This window comes from Schistocerca americana, chromosome 6 (genome assembly GCF_021461395.2).
Source record: "Schistocerca americana isolate TAMUIC-IGC-003095 chromosome 6, iqSchAmer2.1, whole genome shotgun sequence".
Classification (NCBI taxonomy): Eukaryota; Metazoa; Arthropoda; class Insecta; order Orthoptera; family Acrididae; genus Schistocerca; species Schistocerca americana.
This window is the reverse complement of record NC_060124.1, coordinates 249,397,078-249,417,425: the sequence shown is the minus strand read 5'-3', so window position 1 is coordinate 249,417,425 and position 20,348 is coordinate 249,397,078. Positions and strand designations below refer to the sequence as shown.

General features: G+C 42.6%; 1 protein-coding gene across 1 annotated transcript in view; it reads left to right on the top strand.

The window, feature by feature from the left end:
* LOC124620075 (dynein axonemal heavy chain 1-like) overlaps positions 1-20,348 on the top strand; it is an 804,068-nt gene that overhangs the window by 747,216 nt on the left and 36,504 nt on the right. The window contains exon 51 of the mRNA XM_047146741.1: positions 19,043-19,311. Coding sequence (XP_047002697.1) covers positions 19,043-19,311 — 269 coding nt within the window. The remainder of the gene's footprint in view (positions 1-19,042; positions 19,312-20,348) is intronic.

Below are 20,348 nucleotides of genomic sequence, written 5' to 3'. Positions count from 1 at the left end.
CCGTTCGAATGTTGGTGTGCACTACGCTTGCTGAAGTGGCCTGCCCTGCATTCATAATATATGTAGTAACCAGCAAGTCACTGCATGTGGTCCTTACCTATTACATTTATTTTGAAGAATAGGAGGGTTTATATAATGTAGACACATGGTAAAGGAGAGATACCAAAAATCATAAACAGAGGTTTACAGGAGTCTCTAGGTTTGCATCCAAACATGATTCTGATAGCTCTTTCTTGATGTCTTCCCCCCAGGGGCTCAGCATTCATTTGCTGAGTACGGGCTTGGCGACCCCGGGGTCCTGAGCTGGGGACTGGTCAGCGCCGCCAGTCTCCTGTCACCGTAACCCCCGGACATGCTTCAGCGACCACCGCATGGCGCGGCAGTGGAATGTTGTGTGCTGCGGGGAATGGTAATCTTGGCTTGACCGCCTGGATTACGAGGAAGGTAAACCTCTATAAAAAACCCTCAATCTTACGGTGTGCTGCGCGCCTATAAGATGCATGGGTGTTGGGGTGGAACAGTCGCAAGCGGGCAACCTCTGGGGCACCTGCCGCACCCCAGTTGTATAAGGCTTACCTAGGCACGCGGTGCTCTGTCTAGGTGGACTTCTAGTTCCCTAGCTGCTCGTGGGACTGAGATGGAACCCTCGAACCTTTATTCTTCTCCTGCCAGCGGAAAGGGTGGACCGTGGTGGGTTCTAACAGCCAATCCAACAAGAGGGCTCGTGTAGCCAGTCCTCCTGATTCAGGTAGTAGTAACAGAATGCATGCTGTTTCGCAGAATGTGTTTTTCATAATTAAAAGAAAAGATGGGAGTTTTGAAAAAGTTTCGCCATTTTATATACAGAAGGGCTTAGAAGGTATTGCTGGCACATTAAAATCTGTAAAGCGCTTGCGAAATGGCACCTTGTTGGTTGAAACATCTAGCTTCCAGCAAGTCCAGAACCTTCAGAAGGCACAATTTCTTGGGGAGTTTGCGATAGAGACTGAATTTCACGACACCTTGTACTACAGCAAGGGTGTTGTGACTTGCAGAGATTTTGTTGACGTTCCCCAAGATGAACTGAAGGCTGAATGGTCCCGGGAAGGAATTGTCGACGTGCAACACATTATGAAACGGGTGGATGGTGCTCTCATAAAGACTGACTCATTTATCCTTACATTTAACAGCACCAAATTGCCAGAGCATGTGAAGGCAGGTTTCCTACGTCTCAGTGTACGGCCTTATTACCCCAACCCCATGCGGTGTTTTAAATGCCAACACTTTGGACACACTACTCTCGGCTGAAGAGGGGAAGCCACTTGTGGGAATTGTGGTAAAGCCGCCCATGAGGGAGTTGGTTGCTCCTCTCCTCCCAAGTGTGTCACTCGCTCTGGGGATCACCCTGTGTGGAGTAGGGAATGCAGAGTTTTCCTTGAGGAACGGAAGATCCAGGAACTAAAAACTACACAACGCATCCCGTATGGTGAGGCGAAGAAAATCTACAAGTCCATGCAGCCGCCCACGTTCGCTGCTTCCTTTTCTTCCGTTCTCAAACAACCAGTCTTGAAAACCGATGCCGCTACACAAACGGAGGTTGCTACTGTCAGCACTAGCACCTGCGCTTGTCAATGTACGTGTGCTGCTGCCGTTCCGTGTGAAGCCTGCTGCTTCCCCCCGGCCTTCTGACCAGGCCGTGGTAACTGACATCATGGAACTTCCTGCCCCTTCCCGGTCCAGTCTTGTGCACTGCCCAGCGCTGCTACACCCCCTACTGCTTCTGAGGTTTTGGCTCCAATGCCACCTCAGGCCAGAACATCGAAGCCAAAGACAAAGGTGAAGACTCGCCCACTAAAGGAGACTGCAGTTATACAGTCTCCTGATGTGGATGTCATTCTCTCTGACGTCTCTCTTGACTCCTCTTCTGAGGCGATGGAGGTTGATGTCAGACTGGGGCAATCATCTCGCCCCAAAACTGAGCCTCCACCTGTTGTGGGCTCTCCTCCCTGACAGAAAGTGAGAATGAAGGTACTCCCACCCTGATAGATGGCTCCCATTATACAGTGGAACATGAATGGATTCCGGGCACATGTGGAGGAACTGAACCTCCTAGCACGGCAACGCCCCCTGTGCTTGTGTTTACAGGAAACGCGTTTAAAACCATCTGATGCTCCTGTACTAAGGGGCTATACGTCATATCGCAAAGATGACCTGACTGGAGAAAGGGCCAAAGGTGGAGTTGCTGTGTTTGTCAATAATGACCACCACTCCTCTGCTCTCCCCCTGGATACTGACCTGCAAGCAGTTGCAGTTGAAATTCATTCACCTCGGAGGCTTACCGTTTGCTCCCTTTATTTACCCCCCTGGATGCAATGACCTTAGACACTCTCACAGATCTTATCGACCAACTCCCCCGCCCATTTCTCCTCCTGGTAGACTTCAATGCCCATCATGTCTTGTGGGGCTCCACTTCTCTTTGCGCTCAAGGTCGAATTTTGGAGAGCCTCCTAACATCTCAAGTGTTGTGCATCCTCAACACAGGTACTCCGACTCATTTCTCTACTGCTATAGGGTCATTCTCAGCCATTGATCTATCTTTCTGCTCTCCAACCCTCACCGACTCTGTTCACTGGGAGGTCATTGACGACCTTCATTCCAGCGATCACTTCCCTATCCGCATTCATCTCCTGGATGGTGTATTGCTGGAGCAGCGGCCACCATCGTGGATGATTGGCAGGGCTAACTGGCCACTGTTCACTCAGTTGGCTGTCTTTGACCGCCACAATAACGTACAGGAATGGGTGGATCACATCATGCTTGTGGTCCATCATGCTGCTGACCTATCCATACCACAGTCTTCTGGCACTCTTAAGCAGCGCCTTGTGCCTTGGTGGACAGAAGAGTGCCGTTCAGCCATCTGGGACAGGCGTGCGGCTCTTCGCCGATTTAAATGCCGCCCAACAGCGGTCAATCTTACCGTCATTTGAATCGCGAGAGCCAGGGCACGCCGTGTCATTAAAGAGAGCAAGAAAAGGTCGTGGCAGGAGTTCCTGGACTCCATCAACTGTTCCACTTGTTCCACAAGAGTATGGGAAGCCATCTGGAGGATTTCCGGTAAACATAGCCGTTTACCAATAGCTGCTGTCCTGAACCAGGGATGCCTCCAAACGACACCCAGAGCCATTGCTCAGACACTGGCAGAGCATTTTGCACAAAGTACTGCCACTGCAAATCAGGATCCAGCGTTTCGTCGCTACCGTGCGACTGTCGAAAGAGCGACCTTGGACTTTCGGTCGAACAGTTCTGAGGTCTACAATTCCCCTTTCTCCATGTGGGAACTAGAATCGGCACTTACTGAGACTTCTGACACTGCACCAGGTTACGACCGCATCCGGTACTCCATGATTCGACATCTGCCAGCGGCGTCAAAGGAAATCCTCCTCAAATGTTTTAATCTCATATGGCAGACAGGAGTGTTCCCCACCTCGTGGAGGGAGGCAATTCTCATCCCTCTCCTCAAACCAGGAAAGGACCGCACATGTCCCGGTGGTTATTGGAGCATCGCCTTGACGAGCTGTGTCAGAAAGACCCTGGAATGGATGGTTAACCGTCGTCTGGTTTGGCTGTTGGAAACCAGACAGCTCCTTAGCCGCTCTCTGTGTGGGTTCCAAAAATTTCGGTCCGCGGTCGACAACCTGACCCTCCTAGAGGCGGCTATTCAGCATCACTGTATCGGTATCTTCTTTGATATCAGTAAGGCACATGATACTACTTGGAGACACTGTATTCTTGCACAAATGCATCAGTGGGGCTTTCGTGGCCGCCTCCCGATTTTCATTCAGTCTTTCCTGTCTCAGCGGTTTTTTCGGACCCAAGTTGGTAACACACTGTTTGATCACTTTGAGCAAGAGAACAGTGACCCCCAGGGCAGTGTTTTAAGCGTTACCCTCTTTGCCATAGCCATCAGCAGTATAACGTCTACAGTGAGGAGTCCAGTACAGTGCTCCTTATTTGTGGACGACTTTGCTGTTTTCTGTTCCTCCTCCAGTGTTGCAACCGTGAGCCGTCAGTTGCAGCTAACAGTGCGGCAGTTAGAGGAGTGGGCTGCGAAGATGAGTTTTCGGTTTTCTGCCGATAAGTGTGTTTGTGTTCATTTTAATCGTTCTCGTCATCTTTTTACTTTGCCTGCCTTGCATATGGGGGATACTGTCCTACATTTTAGAGACACAGTGCGGTTTCTCGGCCTAATTTTTGACTCCAGGTTGTCATGGCTACCACACCTACATGACTTAATAGCCAGAACCCTGAAGGCACTGAACATCCTCAAGTGCCTCGGCCACAGGTCTTGGGGCGCGGACATGGCGCGTCTCCTACAGTTTTATGGAGCTTTTGTGCGTTCACGGCTGGACTATGGGTGCACAGTATATGGGTCAGCGAGGCCATCTTATCTGCGGATCCTTGACGTTGTTCACCATGCTGGGATCCGACTGGCCACGGGTGCTTATCGGACCAGTCCCGTACCCAGCCTCTGTGCTGAGTCTGGCGAACTGCCACTTACCATCCGGCGACAGCTCCTGCTGGTGCACCAGGCTTGTAAGTTTCTTGCAGCTCCCAGCTCGCCTGCTCAACGTCTTGTTGCCCATCCACCTCTGGATCGCCTTTTTTCCGCCGGCCCCGGGCTACGTTGCCGTTTGGGATCCGTGTGCAACGTGTACTAGAGTCCCTCGGTGTGGAGCCTGTACAACCCCAAATCCAAGGTTTTAACCGCCTGCCACCCTGGTTACTGAAGAGGCCTGGAGTGATTTTAGATTTTTTGCAGTACAAGAGAGATTGCACTCCTGCCACCATTTTTAATGCAGCATTGTCTGCCATTTTATCTGAGCACCATGACTATGTAGCTGTTTTTACGGATGGGTCAAAACAAGGGGATTCTGTTGGTTGCTCAGTTGTTTTTCCATATTGTGTCCTCAAGGTCCGACTGCCTCAGACTTTTATTGTCTTTGATGCAGAATTGTATGCGATCTTGCGGGCACTGGAGCACATGAGACATTCTTTCTCTCCTAAATTTCTTGTCTGTTCCGATTCACTCAGTGCCCTTCACTCATTGCAACGTTTGTATCCAGCAGACAAAATTGTCCAGACCATCCAGGATGCCCTCCTCCGACTACAGTGACTGGGGAAGGTTGTAGCTTTCTGCTGGGTTCCGGGGCATGTTGGCATTGCTGGGAATGAAAGGGCAGATCTCGCAGCCAAGGAGGCATGTCTCACCCCACAAGTATCTCAGTGTGCTATCCCCTTGCACGCACTCACCTCACTGTTGAGCTCACGGGTCATGCGTCGGTGGGAGGATGAGTGGCTGGAAGTGACTGACAATAAGCTCCGTATAGTCAAGCCCACAACCCGTGTGTGGTGTACTTCCTTTCAGCCCCATTGACGGGATGAGATTCTCCTCACTCGGCTTCGAATAGGCCACAGCCCTATGACGCATGGCTTCCTGCTCCAGCGAGAGGACCCTCCAATGTGTGGTGCTTACGGCGTCCAGGTCACTGTGCGCCTCATTTTATTGGACTGCGTTTTATTTTCTGACCAGCGGGTCGTGGCTGACTTGTCAGCGGACCTGCCGTCTCTTTTAGGCAACACTCGGACGAATGTGGTTAAAGTTTTAAAGTTCTGTGCCCTGTCAAATGTTTTTACAAAGATTTTAGGGGGAGGATTTTAATTTGCTCACTGTGTGACGAGCTCGCCCATATTTTATGTAAGTGGCCAGCCAATAACAATTTCCTGTGACATTCTTGTTGCTATGTTTCCCCTTTCCTTAGGTTTTACTTTCTTATGTAGCATTTTCCTTCTTTTCCTGCTTTCTTTGAGTGTGTGCTTTAGTTTTCTTAGGTCTGTCCACATTCGTTCCTTTTAATGTGTGTCAGGGCGCTGATGACCTCGATGTTGAGCGCCCATAAGCCCCAACACACCACCATCACCACCATCTTGATACCTTGAAAGAGCTGATAGCTGGTTTAGAGTTTCCCCAGAAAGTCAACCCCATATTTAAGGCAAGAATGAAAGTATGTGTGGTTTGCATTCATTACTATTTTCTCATTGCAACAGCTTTTAGTGAGCCAAGAATCTCTTGCTCAGTTTTGTGTTAAGGCATTTAATATGTTTATTGCATTTTACATTACTTTGCAATGATAGTCCTAAAGATTCAGTTTCCGTACTGTTACCAACTGGGTCAGCATTGATGGAGGCAAGTGGGGTGTATGTCTTCTTGTTTGGAGTAGTGCAAAATTTTATTGCAATAGTTTTTATTTTTTGCTTTCCCTGTTAATAGAATTGTGGTATCATCTGGAAATAAGATTATTTTATGAGCATCCACATGTAAGGTTACATCATTTGTATACAGAAAGAATAGAAGAGGTCCCATTACTGATCCTTGGGGTACATCATATTTAATTATTTTATAGTCTGACAAGTGTTGAGAAATAGTTTTTAAGTTGATACTTGTGTAATTCAGGCAGATTATTTGCTTAGAATTGCTCGGGAAGGAACTGATCCAATTGTTGGACAGATCTTGAATATCATATTTTTTCAAGTTTTGACAGCAGAATCGAATGATCCACCTCATAAGAAGCATTTCATAGGTCACTAAATACTCCTGTTGATTCCTGTTTCTTGTCCATCAGGCTAGGTATGCAGTTGCTGCACTCATAAACGTCCATTGTTGCTGACTTCATAATTTCGAATCCGTGTTGCTCAATACATAGTATATTGTTTATTCTTATGATTTCTGTAAATTTGTCATACATGAATTTTTGTAATGTTTTTGGAGTGCAAGGGGAAATTGTGGTGGGTCTGAAGTTATTTATGTTATGTGTCTTATCGTTTGTATATACTCTGAATGACCTTAGATATTTTCAGTACATCATGGAAAGTGAGTGCTTCAAGTGAGCTGTCACAAAAGTATTTCCATTAGGTTTGGTGCAGTCTTCTTTAAGACTGTAGCAGGGACACCATTAATGCCAGCAGAGTTTGACTTTTTTAGTCCTTTTGTTGATATGTATTTGCAAACTGAAATGACAAATGAAAATTTTTACCAAGGCTGGGATTCAAACTGGGGTGTGCTGCTCACTAGGCAGACATAACCACTATGCCATCCTGTCACAGTGGCTTTGCACAACTGCACGGACTGCTGTAGCATGCCTCCCTCCTCAGTCCAGATTTTTATTCATCACTTCAGTCTTCATACATACAACATAGATGTTCGAGACCTGAAAAGTTTCATCCTTTTATTGATTTTGTTCCTTCATCTTGTGAAACAGAGCCAGTGTACATTGACACTCTACATGCACTTACACTCATCAGCCAGAACATTATATAAACCTGTCCAGGTGATTGCAGATCACGTGGTGAGGAATGACTGCTAGTCAGACACGTGCAGAGTGTATGTATTGTCAGTGAGCATGCAGTCCATGTGTAGAACAGGGAAGACGTGTGATCTATCTGAGTTTGACTGAGGGTAGATTGTGTTGGCCTGGAGGCTCAGCACAACTTGTCAGGTGTTCAAGGAGTGCTGTGGTGAGTATTTTCAACATATGGCAATACCAGATCAAGACGTGTTGGGGTTGGGCAGCCATCCTTATTCCAGATGTTGGACCAAAATGTGGTGAAACCAGATCAAGCCGTGGGCAGCCACCCTCATTACAGATGTTGGATGTCATAGGTTGGCAGACTGGTAAGCAGAACAGGCAGTGAACTGTGGCAGAACTAACATCAGACTTTAATGCTGGGTGGAGTGCAAATGCGTCTGAGCACCCAGTGCACCGAACACTCTGAATGATGGGCCTCCACAGCCAACGATGCTTGCATTTATAAATTTTAACACCATGACATCGGCAATTACGACTGAAATGCACACATGACCATCAGCACTGGACATTGAAACAATGGCAATGGCAGAGCACTACATGATCTGATGAATCCCACTACCTTCTTCATCATGCCAATGGGAGAGCCTGAATCCATTGTCTTCCAGGGGAACAGTTCCTTGACACCTGTACTGTGGGACGGAGACGAGCTGGTGGTGCCTCCATTATGCTCTGGGGCACATTCCCATGGGCATCCATGGGTCCATTGGAGCTTATACAAGAGACCGTGACAGACAAGGAGTATCACACACTGGTTGCAGACCATGTACACCCCTTCATGACGATGACATTTCCTGATGGCAGTGGCATTTTTCAACAAGGTAATGCACCATGTCACAAGGCCAGGAGCGTGATAGAGTGGTTCAAGGAACACAGTGGTGAGTTTCAATTGATGTACTGGCCCCTCTACTTGTCAGATCTGAACCTGATCGAATACATCTGGGATGTGATTGAACATTGGCGTCAGAACTCATTGGCCCCCTTGACAGGAATTAGGTGGCTTGGGTGCATATGTGGTGCCATCTCCTTCCAGTGACCTACCAAAGCCTCATTGCTTCAGTGCCATGCCCCGTTGCCACTGTTATCTGTGCTGAAGGTGAACATGCCGGCTATTAGTAGGTGGTCACAATGTCCAGGCTGATCAGTGTATTTGATAATCGTTGGAATGGATGTTCTTATTTAAGTTTGATTTTGTCATATTATGAGTGACACATGTGAAAAAATTGTTAAATGTGTTGGCTATTTTATGGGGTTTGTTACTTTTTTATTGTCTTGTGATAGTGTTATATTTTTGCGTGGTACTATGTGAAGGGCTTATTTCAGTAGTGGTACAAGTCCATTTTTCTTCATATTGAGATACAGAGTCCTAAAGTTAAATGAGCACTGAAAACTCTGCAGTTGAGATACCAGAAATATTCAAGCATATGACTTCTTGCTAGAGATGAACCTTTCTTTCTGTTTGTTTGGCTCATTAATTTCAGAAGCATTATAGACAGAAAAGTGGAGGTAATGGACTTGTACCTTTGTGTTTTCCCCACACTTTTTAAATAACACTCCAAGTAGCCTTTACATTATTAGCTGAATTATAAATTTATTCATCATTATGAATTATTTTCGCTGCTCTTATTATTTTTCTCAGTGTTGTGGAATATTTTTTGTAATCTTTTTCTTCTTGTGTTATGGCCTCTGTAGGACCACAGGTAGCCCCTTCATGGACTGCATTTTCCTCTTCTTCTCTCAGAACCTCTTCATTCTTTATCTTCGTCTCTCCCGCTCGTCTTCCGAGATTGTCAGTGTCCGTTTCTCCTGTCGGCTCCACTGGTGACACTCTAATCTTTTCCTGTATTCTTCTCTGTCATTGATCTCTGGCATATTGGTCAGTGTAGATTTGTTCCCTCAATTTTCCTTTCCTTCGACCTTGATCCCCAATTCCAACCAGTCCATCCTAAGTTCAACAACCCACTTGGTTCCTGTCTTTCCCCTGTCCTCCCTGTTGTTTCCCACACTCTCTTCATCATTCTGTCTGTACTCATCCTAACTACATATCCAGCAAACCTTTCCCTTTTGAGTCTGATTTCCCCAGATATTGTTCTCATGTTCCGGTACAGTTCTTCCCTAGGTCTTCGCATCCACCTCTTTTGGGACCCAGTATTTTTCTCAGTATTTTTCACTTGTCTTTCTCTAGTTGATCTGCCCCATTTCTTCCTAGTGTCATCATCTCAGCAGCATATAATACTGCATTCCTCACCGTTGCCTTGTAGTGGCTTATCTTTGGCTCTGTGGATATAATCTTTTTATTGTATTTCTCTCTCGTCATGCAGAAGACTGACCTCATCTTCTTTATCCTCTCCGTTATTCTCTCCTTGCTCCTGTTCCTTCCTGTTATAAATTCTCCCAGATATTGAAATTTGTCCACCATTTGCACAGTGCCTTCCGGTGTTTCACAGTCTGCAGTGCTGTTTAATGTCTTTGTCTTGTTATAGGCGATCCTCAGTCCCACCTTTCTGGCTACCCTGCTTAAGTTGTCGAGTTGTGTCTTTGCATCTTCTTCCATCTCACTTACTATTGCTATGTCATCTGCAAAGACTAGGCAGTCCACTTGAGCCCTGTTGTCCTTTTTGTCCCCCACATGGGTCTTTGGTATTCCCATTTCCTCGTTTATTGCTCCCCAATGCCTGATCACTTCGTCCAGTGCTATATTTAATGACAATGGTGACAATCCATCTCCATGTTTAACAACAGTCTTGATCTCAAATTCTTCTGACAGTGCTCCTCTGAATCTCACCCTTGCTTTTGTGTCTGTCAGAATTTCTTTTATGAGTTCTTGTGTAGTTCCATCAAGTCCTCTGTTCTTCAGGATCCTAACAGGAGTCTGTCTGTCAATGGAGTCATATGCCTTTGTGAAGTCCATGAATGTTATTACTGGCTTTTTGTTTTTTAAGGCCCTATGTTCTATCAGTTGCTTCAGGATAAATATCTGTTCTACACAACCTCTTCCCTTCCTGAATCCTGCTTGGTAGTCACCAACTGTACTTTCTACCTGTTCTCCTACTCTCTTGAGCAATAGTTTTGACAGCACCTTGTATCCAACCTCTAGTAGTGATATTCTTCTGTAGTTGTTTGCATCTCTCTTGTCCCCCTTCTTGTGTATTGGTACCACAATTGCATTCTTCCATCCTTCTGACAACTTCTTTGTTCTCCAGATCTGGTGAACTATGTTGGTCATGTTGTCTATTGCTTTGTTGCCTCCCCACTTTATCATCTTGGCTGCTATACCATCCTCTCCCGTTGCCTTATTATTCTTTAGATCGCTTATGGCATGTGTGACTTCATCCCTGGGTGGAGGGTGTGGCTCTCTCTCTTGTGTGTCAGTTCCCAGTTTCAGCTCTTCTTCAGGTGGTTCACAGTCCAGCAGGTCGTGCAAGTGCTCTGCAAAATTCTGACAGTTTTCCTTCGCATTGGCAGCCAGCTCCCCTTTATTATCTCTTATAAACAGTTCTCTACCCTTGTATCCAATCAGACTATTTTTGAATTTCCCGATAAAGTGTCTGCTCTTGTTTTTCCTGAAGTTGGTCTCAATCTCGTCCAGTTCCTGCTCCATCTTCTGTCTTCTGGTCCATCTTATTGTTCTGGCCGGTTCCTTTCTTGCTCCTAAGAAAACTTCCATTTTTGTGGGTCCTTCTTGCTGCGCCAGTCTCTCCAGGCTTTCCTGCGAGTCTCTACCGCTTCCTCACATTCCTTGTTCCACCACCAGTGCTTCCATCTATTTTCTTCCTTTCTCCATAGTTCAGCCTGTTTTGCCATATTTCACTTCATGTCCCCTTCATTGAATGATTCAATTCCTACCTCATATCTGGATCGATTGTGTCTTAATTTGTCTCTGTCTATCTTTATGTTTTCTGTTCTTCTATTCATTTGTGGCAGTCTGTCCCTGTTTGGAATCCAAAGGCACTTAACTTCTGTAAGATAGTGATCCGATTTTATTCTTGTGTTCTTCCTGACCTTTGTGTTCATGATCTCTTTAGAATTTGTCCAGCTGATTGCTATGGGGTCAATTTGGAATTCCCCAAGGCGGGTGCATGGGATTGCCCATGTCTTTTTCTTACATGTTTTGGCCCTGAAGTGTGTTTTCATCAATCTCATTTTGTGTTCTCGACACAGTTCAATTAGTCTTTCTCCATTTTTGTTTGTCTGCTGGTGTACAGGGTACTCACCCACTATTCCTTTATGTTGCTTCTCTCTTCCAATCTGTGCATTATAATCTCCTACGAGTATCTTTACATGTCGAAATGGTATGTTTTTCAGTGTATCATCTAGCTCTTCCCAGAAACTATCTGCAACTTTCTTGTCTTTCCTGTTCTTGTCATTTGTTGGTGCGTGTCCATTTATTATTGTATACACTTGGTTCCCTGCTTGAAATGTCAGTGCTGATATCCTTTTTGACCTGCTCTTCATTTCAGTTATGCCATCCTCATATCTCTTGTCTACTATGAACCCTGTACAAAAGCACCTAGGTGCGTGTCTTTCCTTTTTGTAAGATATACGTAATTCATTTTTTGTCTTACATATTTTATGAAGTAGTCTCATTTTCTAACATGAAATGCTTATTCCCCCTGAGATCCAACAGTTTTGTTCTAGAATTCCCCCTTATGGTTACAGTTTTCTGTAGAAATGCATTTTGAAGATAATGGATTACTGTACCTCTTTACTTCTGTATGCATCCTCTTTGGCTTGAAGCTGGCACAGTACTTACAGTAGAATATCTTTGGCTTCCCTCTGACACCCATGCCTCCATCTTTGCTACCCTCCCTGTTTACCTTTCCCCCGTTGCTTCATAACCTGGGTTCTGAGTAACTGAAGCCACTTTCCCTTCTTCCACTTTCCCTTCTTCCCCTCTTTTCCCCTCTCTCCTCCCTGACGAAGGAACAAAGTTCCGAAAGCTAGGATACGTAAATTTTCTGTTCTGTTTTGTGTATCTATTGGCTGTACTGAGCTGGGGTAAGTACTGGCCAGCCCCTCTATCTCTTTGTTAGAATCAGAATATTTTGACAACTTCAGCTATCTACTGTAGATGGAGCCTCCACAGATGGGAGGCCGTGTGGAAGAGACTTTTTGGCACGGGTGACAGTTGTTTGTTTGCTGTGCAGCTGCTGAGCCATCTTCCGAAAGACCTGCCTCACACTGCCCTGTTACACCCTCCTTGCTTCACATGTCTTTCCCTACCCCCTACCCACCTCCACCTACCCAGGAAATTACTTTTGATAATCAATATTCAGTAATCAGTCTCACCACTACCACTAGCATGTTTGGATGTCTGCATGGTTGTGTGTGTGAATATGTGTTCTCTTACTAGATAAAAGCAATAACTTGAAAGCTAGTGTTAACTGTTTCCTGTTATGTTTTCCTGTGTGCCACCCAACAGACCTCTATTTCAGACAATTTTAGATACCTTACAGAAAAGTTGGAGATATAGGCCTCCAGTGATAGGTGTTAATATGTCAAAATATGTTTCCCACCACTCATTAAATATGCAAGGTCTTAATGTATGAACATTTTCAATTAACAATATTTCATAATTAACAAAGTTTCTGAGTTAGCTGATTAGATCACTGCAACTATATTAACAAGTACTATGAAATGAGCAATGAACTTCATTTATTTATGAATTTGAAATTACTAAGCACTCACTGTGTACTGGGGTACACTATCATATTGTATTATCATAGTTTAGGAAAAAAAATTAGAAAATCTTGGAAGGCTGAAAACATAGCAGATGGGAATGAATACTCAGCTTGATTTGTCTCAGTATCATTTTTGTATATTATATTATATCAAATCAGTGTAAGCCATTTGCTAAATAAAATTAGGTTATCTATTTTCCCAATCACATAATGTTCATAATACTGTGTCACCTCATATAGCATATCAAACTGTAATGGAGAGAGCACCTCACTTTCTTCTTAAATACTTGTTGGTTATCTGTCAGACTTTTGATACTATTTGGTAAGTGACCAAAGACTTTAGTGCCAGTATAATTCACCCCTTTCTGTGCCAAAGTTAGATTTAATCTTGAATAGTGAAGATCATCCTTTCTCCTAGTATTGTAGTTATGCACACTGCTATTACTTTTGAATTGGGTTTGGTTGTTAATAACAAATTTCATAAGAGAGTATATATACTGAGAAGCTACTGTGAATATCCCTAGATCCTTAAATAAATGTCTGCAGGATGATCTTGGGTGGACTCCAGCTATTATTCTGATTACACGCTTTTGTGCAATAAATACTTTATTCCTCAGTGATGAATTACCCCAAAATATGATGCCATATGAAAGCAATGAGTGAAAATAGGCGTAGTAAGCTAATTTACTAAGATGTTTATCACCAAAATTTGCAATGACCCTTATTGCATAAGTAGCTGAACTCAAACGTTTCAGCAGATCATCAATGTGTTTCTTCCAATTTAATCTCTCATCAATGGACACACCTAAAAATTTGGAATATTCTACCTTAGCTATATGCTTCTGATTAAGGTCTATATTTATTAATGGCGTCATACCATTCCCTGTATGGAACTGTATGTACTGTGTCTTATCAAAATTCAGTGAGAGTCCGTTTACAAGGAACCACTTAGTAATTTTCTGAAAGACAGTATTGACAATTTCATCAGTTAATTCTTGTTTGTCAGGTGTGATTACTATACTTGTATCATCAGCAAAGAGAACTAACTTTGCCTCTTCATGAATATAGAATGGCAAGTCATTAATATATAGTAAGAACAACTAAGGACCCAAGACTGACCCTTGTAGAACCCCATTCTTGATAGTTCCCCAGTTTGAGGAATGTGCTGATGTTTGCATGTTACGAGAACTACTTATGTCAACTTTCTGCACTCTTCCAGTTAGGTACGAATTAAACCATTTGTGCACTGTCCCACTCATGCCACAATACTTGAGCTTGTCTAGCAGAATTTCATGATTTACACAATCAAAAGCCTTTGAGAGATCACAAAAAATCCCAATGGGAGGTGTTCGGTTATTCAGATCATTCAAAATTTGACTGGTGAAAGCATAATGGCATTTTCTGTTGAAAAACCTTTCTGGAAACCAAACTGACATTTTGTTAGTACTTCATTTTTACAGATATGTGAAGCTACTCTTGAATACATTACTTTCTCAAAAATTTTGGATAAAGCTGTTAGAAGGGAGATTGGACGGTAATTGTTGACATCAGATCTATCCCCCTTTTTTGATGAATTTTGATGAAATTTATATTTTGATGAAATATACTTACATTATTTTTAATTATACTTTTATGAGACCTTTCCTTATTCTAACATTTGCAGTACTCTCCTGTCTGAGTTTCTCATTGTGCTTAGGCCTAGTTCCTATACCAGTGGTCACATGGTGTTCAGAGAGGCAGATTATGTCAATTGGGTTGGGTGACTTTAATTCATCAATGCAATTACCTAGGACTGAGATACAACTTGGTGGAGATAAAATTTCTGGTGATTGGTGAAAATTTATAATTGATAGCTGTGATTGGTGATCCAATGTGCTAGAATTGTGCTGTTTAATTTCTTTCCTAAACTGAAGATTTGTTTCAATCCTGACCTCTCGTAGAACTTGACATCTTTCTGTCTTACCTATCCTAAAAAAGGTGCTGCTCCAACACCTGTAACCACTGGTATTTTACCATTCATGGCAGTGCCTCCCCCCCTTAAATTTCCTGCTATTACCCCAGCCAGTTTCCCCTTCCCTTTCCTGTTGAGATGTAGGCCATGCCTGGTATAGTCCCACCTACTGAGATAATCAACAGGAACCACACCAATATGAGCCCCCGCACCCGACCCAAGCAGCTGTTCCAACTCCAAATTAACTCTCCCAACAGAAGAGTTCAAATGAGGCCGGTCATGGCGTCTCAGGACAGATACAAATTCAACATTGGTGTGTCTCGATGCCGACGCAATCTTTACCAGGTCACACACTATACTGTACCCAGGATCTCTGTCGATGCTGTTCCCTGGCCCTCCCACAATAACCACGGTGTCTTCCCTGGTAAATCCTTTACAGAGTGAACCTAAATCCTCTGTCACCTGATCCAGACTAGCACTTGGTTTGAAACAATTTGTGACCTGGTATTCTGGTCCTAATTCCTCCTGCAGAAGTTGGCCTACACCTCTGGCATGAGAACTGCCTAACAACAAAACTTTCTTCCTTTTCGATGACTTTCCTACATTCTTTTTCAATTTCCTATTGAAAGTTTGTTGTGTCCTGTCTACACCTACCTCTGCTTACTCACCATATAAAGGAAACATTGAGTCACAGGCAGGTACAACAGGAAGACTGTTATATGTCTGAGCTTTCTCCCAAACGGTCATCTTCTAGAGTAGGAAACACACAACACACACACACACACACAAACACACACACACACACACACACACACACACACACACACTCTTTCATGTTTGTGCAACTCTCACACACATGGCCATTATCTCTCATCCATGACAGTCGTCATGAGTGTTGTGATGAAGCAAGCTGGGATAATTTTAATTCCCTTCTTGTTTTGCCATCTGCCTCCTTAAATTTGTTTTGTTACTTTTAACTATTTACCATTAGAAAACGCGAGTTTAATCTGCATTTTCATATAAGAGAAAGGTTGGCCCTCAGTTTTAAAGTATATAACACCAGAACTAATTTTGTGCTTAGTTTTATGTAGGTAATTGATGTTCTAATTTATTTTGACTATTCCTAGTTAGTATCTTTCATTACAGGGTGAAATCAGTAATTGTTTCATAACTTAAATTCTGTTGTTGACTTACAAATATAAATTCTGTAATAATTATAACCATTTGGAAGACGAGATACTAGTAATCTGAAAGTATCTATTTGGCTCTATTCAAAAACATGTTAGCAAAGCCAGCCCCAAATAAATTCCAAAATAATTAACAGTTTTCTCAAATGTATTGGTTGCATAATGATATTGATTAATTTTAAATAAATCGGCTTAACTCTTGCAGTAGAAGAAACTGTTAAAAAGACCAATTATTTCGATGTACTCAGTTAATTTAATGAGTTAAGTTTTAATTATAATTTCTGTAAATTTAACTTTGAACAATGTGTAGTTTCAGCACCTATTATTGTGATGATACATAAGGGCCCGATTTTCCCGAGACAGCCAGTCCACAGTCAAGTTTCAGATGAGTAATCTGTGTTGGCTAGAACAACAGCAATGCTTCAAATTAGCAGTGTAATAAATGTTAAACAATTGATCTACAGGAGGTGCAAAATGGCTAAGCAGGGATGGCTAGAGAACAAATGTAAGGAAGTAGAGGCTTATCTCACTAGGGGTACGATAGATACTGCCTACAGGAAAATTAAAGAGACCTTTGGAGGAAAGAGAACCACTTGTATGAATATCAAGAGCTCAGATGGAAACCCAGTTCTATGCAAGGAAGGTAAAGCAGAAAGGTGGAAGGAGTATATAGAGGGTCTATATATGGGTGAGGTACTAGGGGGCAATATTATGGAAATGGAAGAGGATGTAGATGAAGATGCAATGGGAGATACTATACTGTGTGGAGAGTTTGACAGAGCACTGAAAGACCTAAGTCGAAACAAGGCCCCGGTAGTAGACAACATTCCATTAGAACTACTGACAGCCGTGGGAGAACCAGGCCTAACAAAACTCTACCACCTAGTGAGCAAGACGTATCAGACAGGCAAAGTGCCCTCAGACTTCAAGAAGAATATAATAATTCCAATCCCAAAGAAAGCAGGTGTTGACAGATGTGAAAATCACCGAACTGTCAGTTTAATAAGCCATGGCTGCAAAATACTAACACGACTTATTTACAGATGAATGGAAAAACTGGTAGAAGCCGACCTTGGGGAAGATCAGTTTGGATTCCACAGAAATGTTGGAACACATGAGACAATACTGACCCTACGGCTTATCTTAGAAAATAGATTAAGGAAAGGCAAACCTACGTTTCTAGCATTTGTAGACTTAGAGAATGCTTTTGACAATATTGACTGGAATACTCTCTTTCAAATTCTGAAGGTGCCAGGGGTAAAATACAGGGAGCGAAAGGCTATTTACAATTTGTACAGAAACCAGATGGCAGTTATAAGAGTCGAGGGACATGAAAGGGAAGCAGTGGTAGGAAAGGGAGTGAGACAGGGTTGTAGCCTATACCCGATGTTATTCAATCTGTCTGTATATTAAGCAAGCAGTGAAGGAAACAAAAGAAAAATTTGGAGTAGGAATTAAAATCCATGGAGAAGATATAAAAACTTTGAGGTTCGCCGATGACATTGTAATTCTGTCAGAGACAGCAAAGGACCTGGAAGAGCAGCTGAATGGAATGGACAGTGTCTTGAAAGGAGGATATAAGATGAACATCAACAAAAGCAAAATGAGGATAATGGAATGTAGTCAAATTAAATAGGGTGATGCTGTGGGAATTAGATCAAGAAATGAGACACTTAAAGAAGTAAATGAGTTTTGCTATTTAGGGAGCAAAATAACTGATGATGGTCGAAGTAGAGAGGATATAAAATTTAGACTGTCACTGGCAAGGGAAGCGTTTCTGAAGAAGAGGAATGTGTTAACATCGATTATAGATTTAAGTGTCAGGAAGTCGTTTCTTCAGTTCTGACAGTATTTGTATGGAGTGCAGCCATGTATGGAAGTGAAACGTGGACGATAAATAGTTTAGACAAGAAGAGAATAGAAGCTTTCGAAATGTGGTGCTACAGAAGAATGCTGAAGATTAGATGGGTAGATCACATAACTAATGAGGAGGTATTGAATAGAATTGGAGAAAAAAGAAATTTGTGGCACAACTTGACTAGGAGAAGGGATCGGTTGGTGGGGCATATTCTGAGGCATCAAGGGATCACCAATTTAGTATTGGAGGGGAGTGTGGAGGGTAAAAATCGTAGAGGGAGACCAAGAGATGAGTGCACTAATCAGATTCAGAAGGATGTAGGTTGCAGTAGGTACTGGGAGAGGAAGAAGCTTGCACATGATAGAGTAGCATGGAGAGCTGCATCGAACCAGTCTCACGACTGAAGACAACAACAACATGCTTTTAAGGTCTTTAGACTGTTATAAATATTATTTATTTTACTTTTCTGTAGTTGAGATGTTTTTTAGATGCTTGATAACGATGACTGTGTTGAAATTGAGCATTAGCGCAACAAATAAAAAGTAAATTTATATCCTACAGTGGGTTATGTTTATTTTTACAAGTTGAAATGTATTGTGCAGGAACTTGCTAACCTAACAATATAAGAGTACAGGAGTATTAAATTACACTTTTCAAAATGACCAGTACCAAAAGGCCACCAAATAAATATATACATTATTTATAAACTTTACAGGCTGTTGTGTTGTGAATGTTATTGAAGTTACTGGGAAAGTGTGTGCAGTATTTCATCATATTTCTTTTTTGCTATGCTTTTCAGTTAATTTCCATTTTATTTATTTTTTATTCAGTTAATATCATTTATAGTTAAGAGCTATACTTTTTGTCTTGTTCTGATTAATTATTACTTGTCATGTAAATAACTCCTATTATTCTCCACAAGAAGCAAATGTATGAGTTCATATAACCTGTATGAAATTCTACAGTTGCCTGCAGATGCACTACTTGCAGACTATGTAGATTACATTCGTACGTTACCACTGAATGATGATCCTGCACTTTTCGGGCTTCATGCAAATGCAGATATCAGCTATGCACAAAGTGAGACATACAGCTGCCTAGCAACATTGCTAGCTCTCCAGCCTCGTGTGGTTGGAGGGGAAGCACAGAGCCAAGAGGAAGTAACTTCGTCCAGTGCCAGAGCAGTACTGCAGCAAGTTCCACATCCTTTCAATCTGTCTCATGTATCAGAAAAGTAAGTAAGCAAGAAAAATTTATGAGTTGTGTTTCTAAGTCTTACCCTTGGGAGACTGTTTCCATCAATCTGAGGAACATTGCAGAACTCTTTTTACTAACATGTCCTGACAATAAAAGACCTGAGCTATTTCATGCCATAGCTTGAAAGAATGAAAAATACTTTTTGATGTGTACTTTGCAGGAATAGCATTGATCACAGATAGAGATGAAACTCATTGTATATGAAATACTTCATTTCATGATAATTTATTATGTAATTATTGATTACAAAGAAAATATGAAGATACATCGCAGGCAATTAGTGTGAACATTGCCTTTTTCTCACATATAGTGGGAATTGCTCAGTCCATAACATCAAAATTAGTTAGAAGGATTTCTGAGTTTGCTTTACTAGTAATTTTAAAATCTTACATTAACATTTACGTACTTATAGGTTTTAACATTCCATCTTATGTAACATATCCAAAAATAACAACAATACAACCTCATTATAACAGCTGTTGCATTATTATAGACCAGTACAACAGCACCACATGTCAACAACGGAAGTAGAAATGTTAAGTTATAAAACTGCACTTCCATCAAAATATGTATACATTGCTGTGCAAAACTTAAGAATGGGATAGATAAAGTACATAACGTATTGACAACTCAGTGGAAATGAGTGAAAGTGTGGGAGCATGTTGCCAGAGGTCTCCTAGTCATGTACAGAAAGCCAGATGTCACATGCCATGAGATCAGTACAACTATAACACCAAATAGACCTGGTCCCGCAACACAGGTAATTGAACTAATAGGAAAAGACAGTGTGTGTCAGTCAGGGAGCAGTTATGGTAGACTCTGGTGGTGTTCTTCACTACAACATGGCCTGGATCCAACATCTGGATGGCTTCCCATGGGGAAGAATTGTCGAGAAACTGGAAGGAGGATGAGGTGTGATGACTGTAGGAAAGGAAGTATTGCTCATGGCATTGTTTCATGTGCAAGGGGAGTCATCCAAACTGCAGGCACTGCTGCCTGAAGGAGAGGAGATGG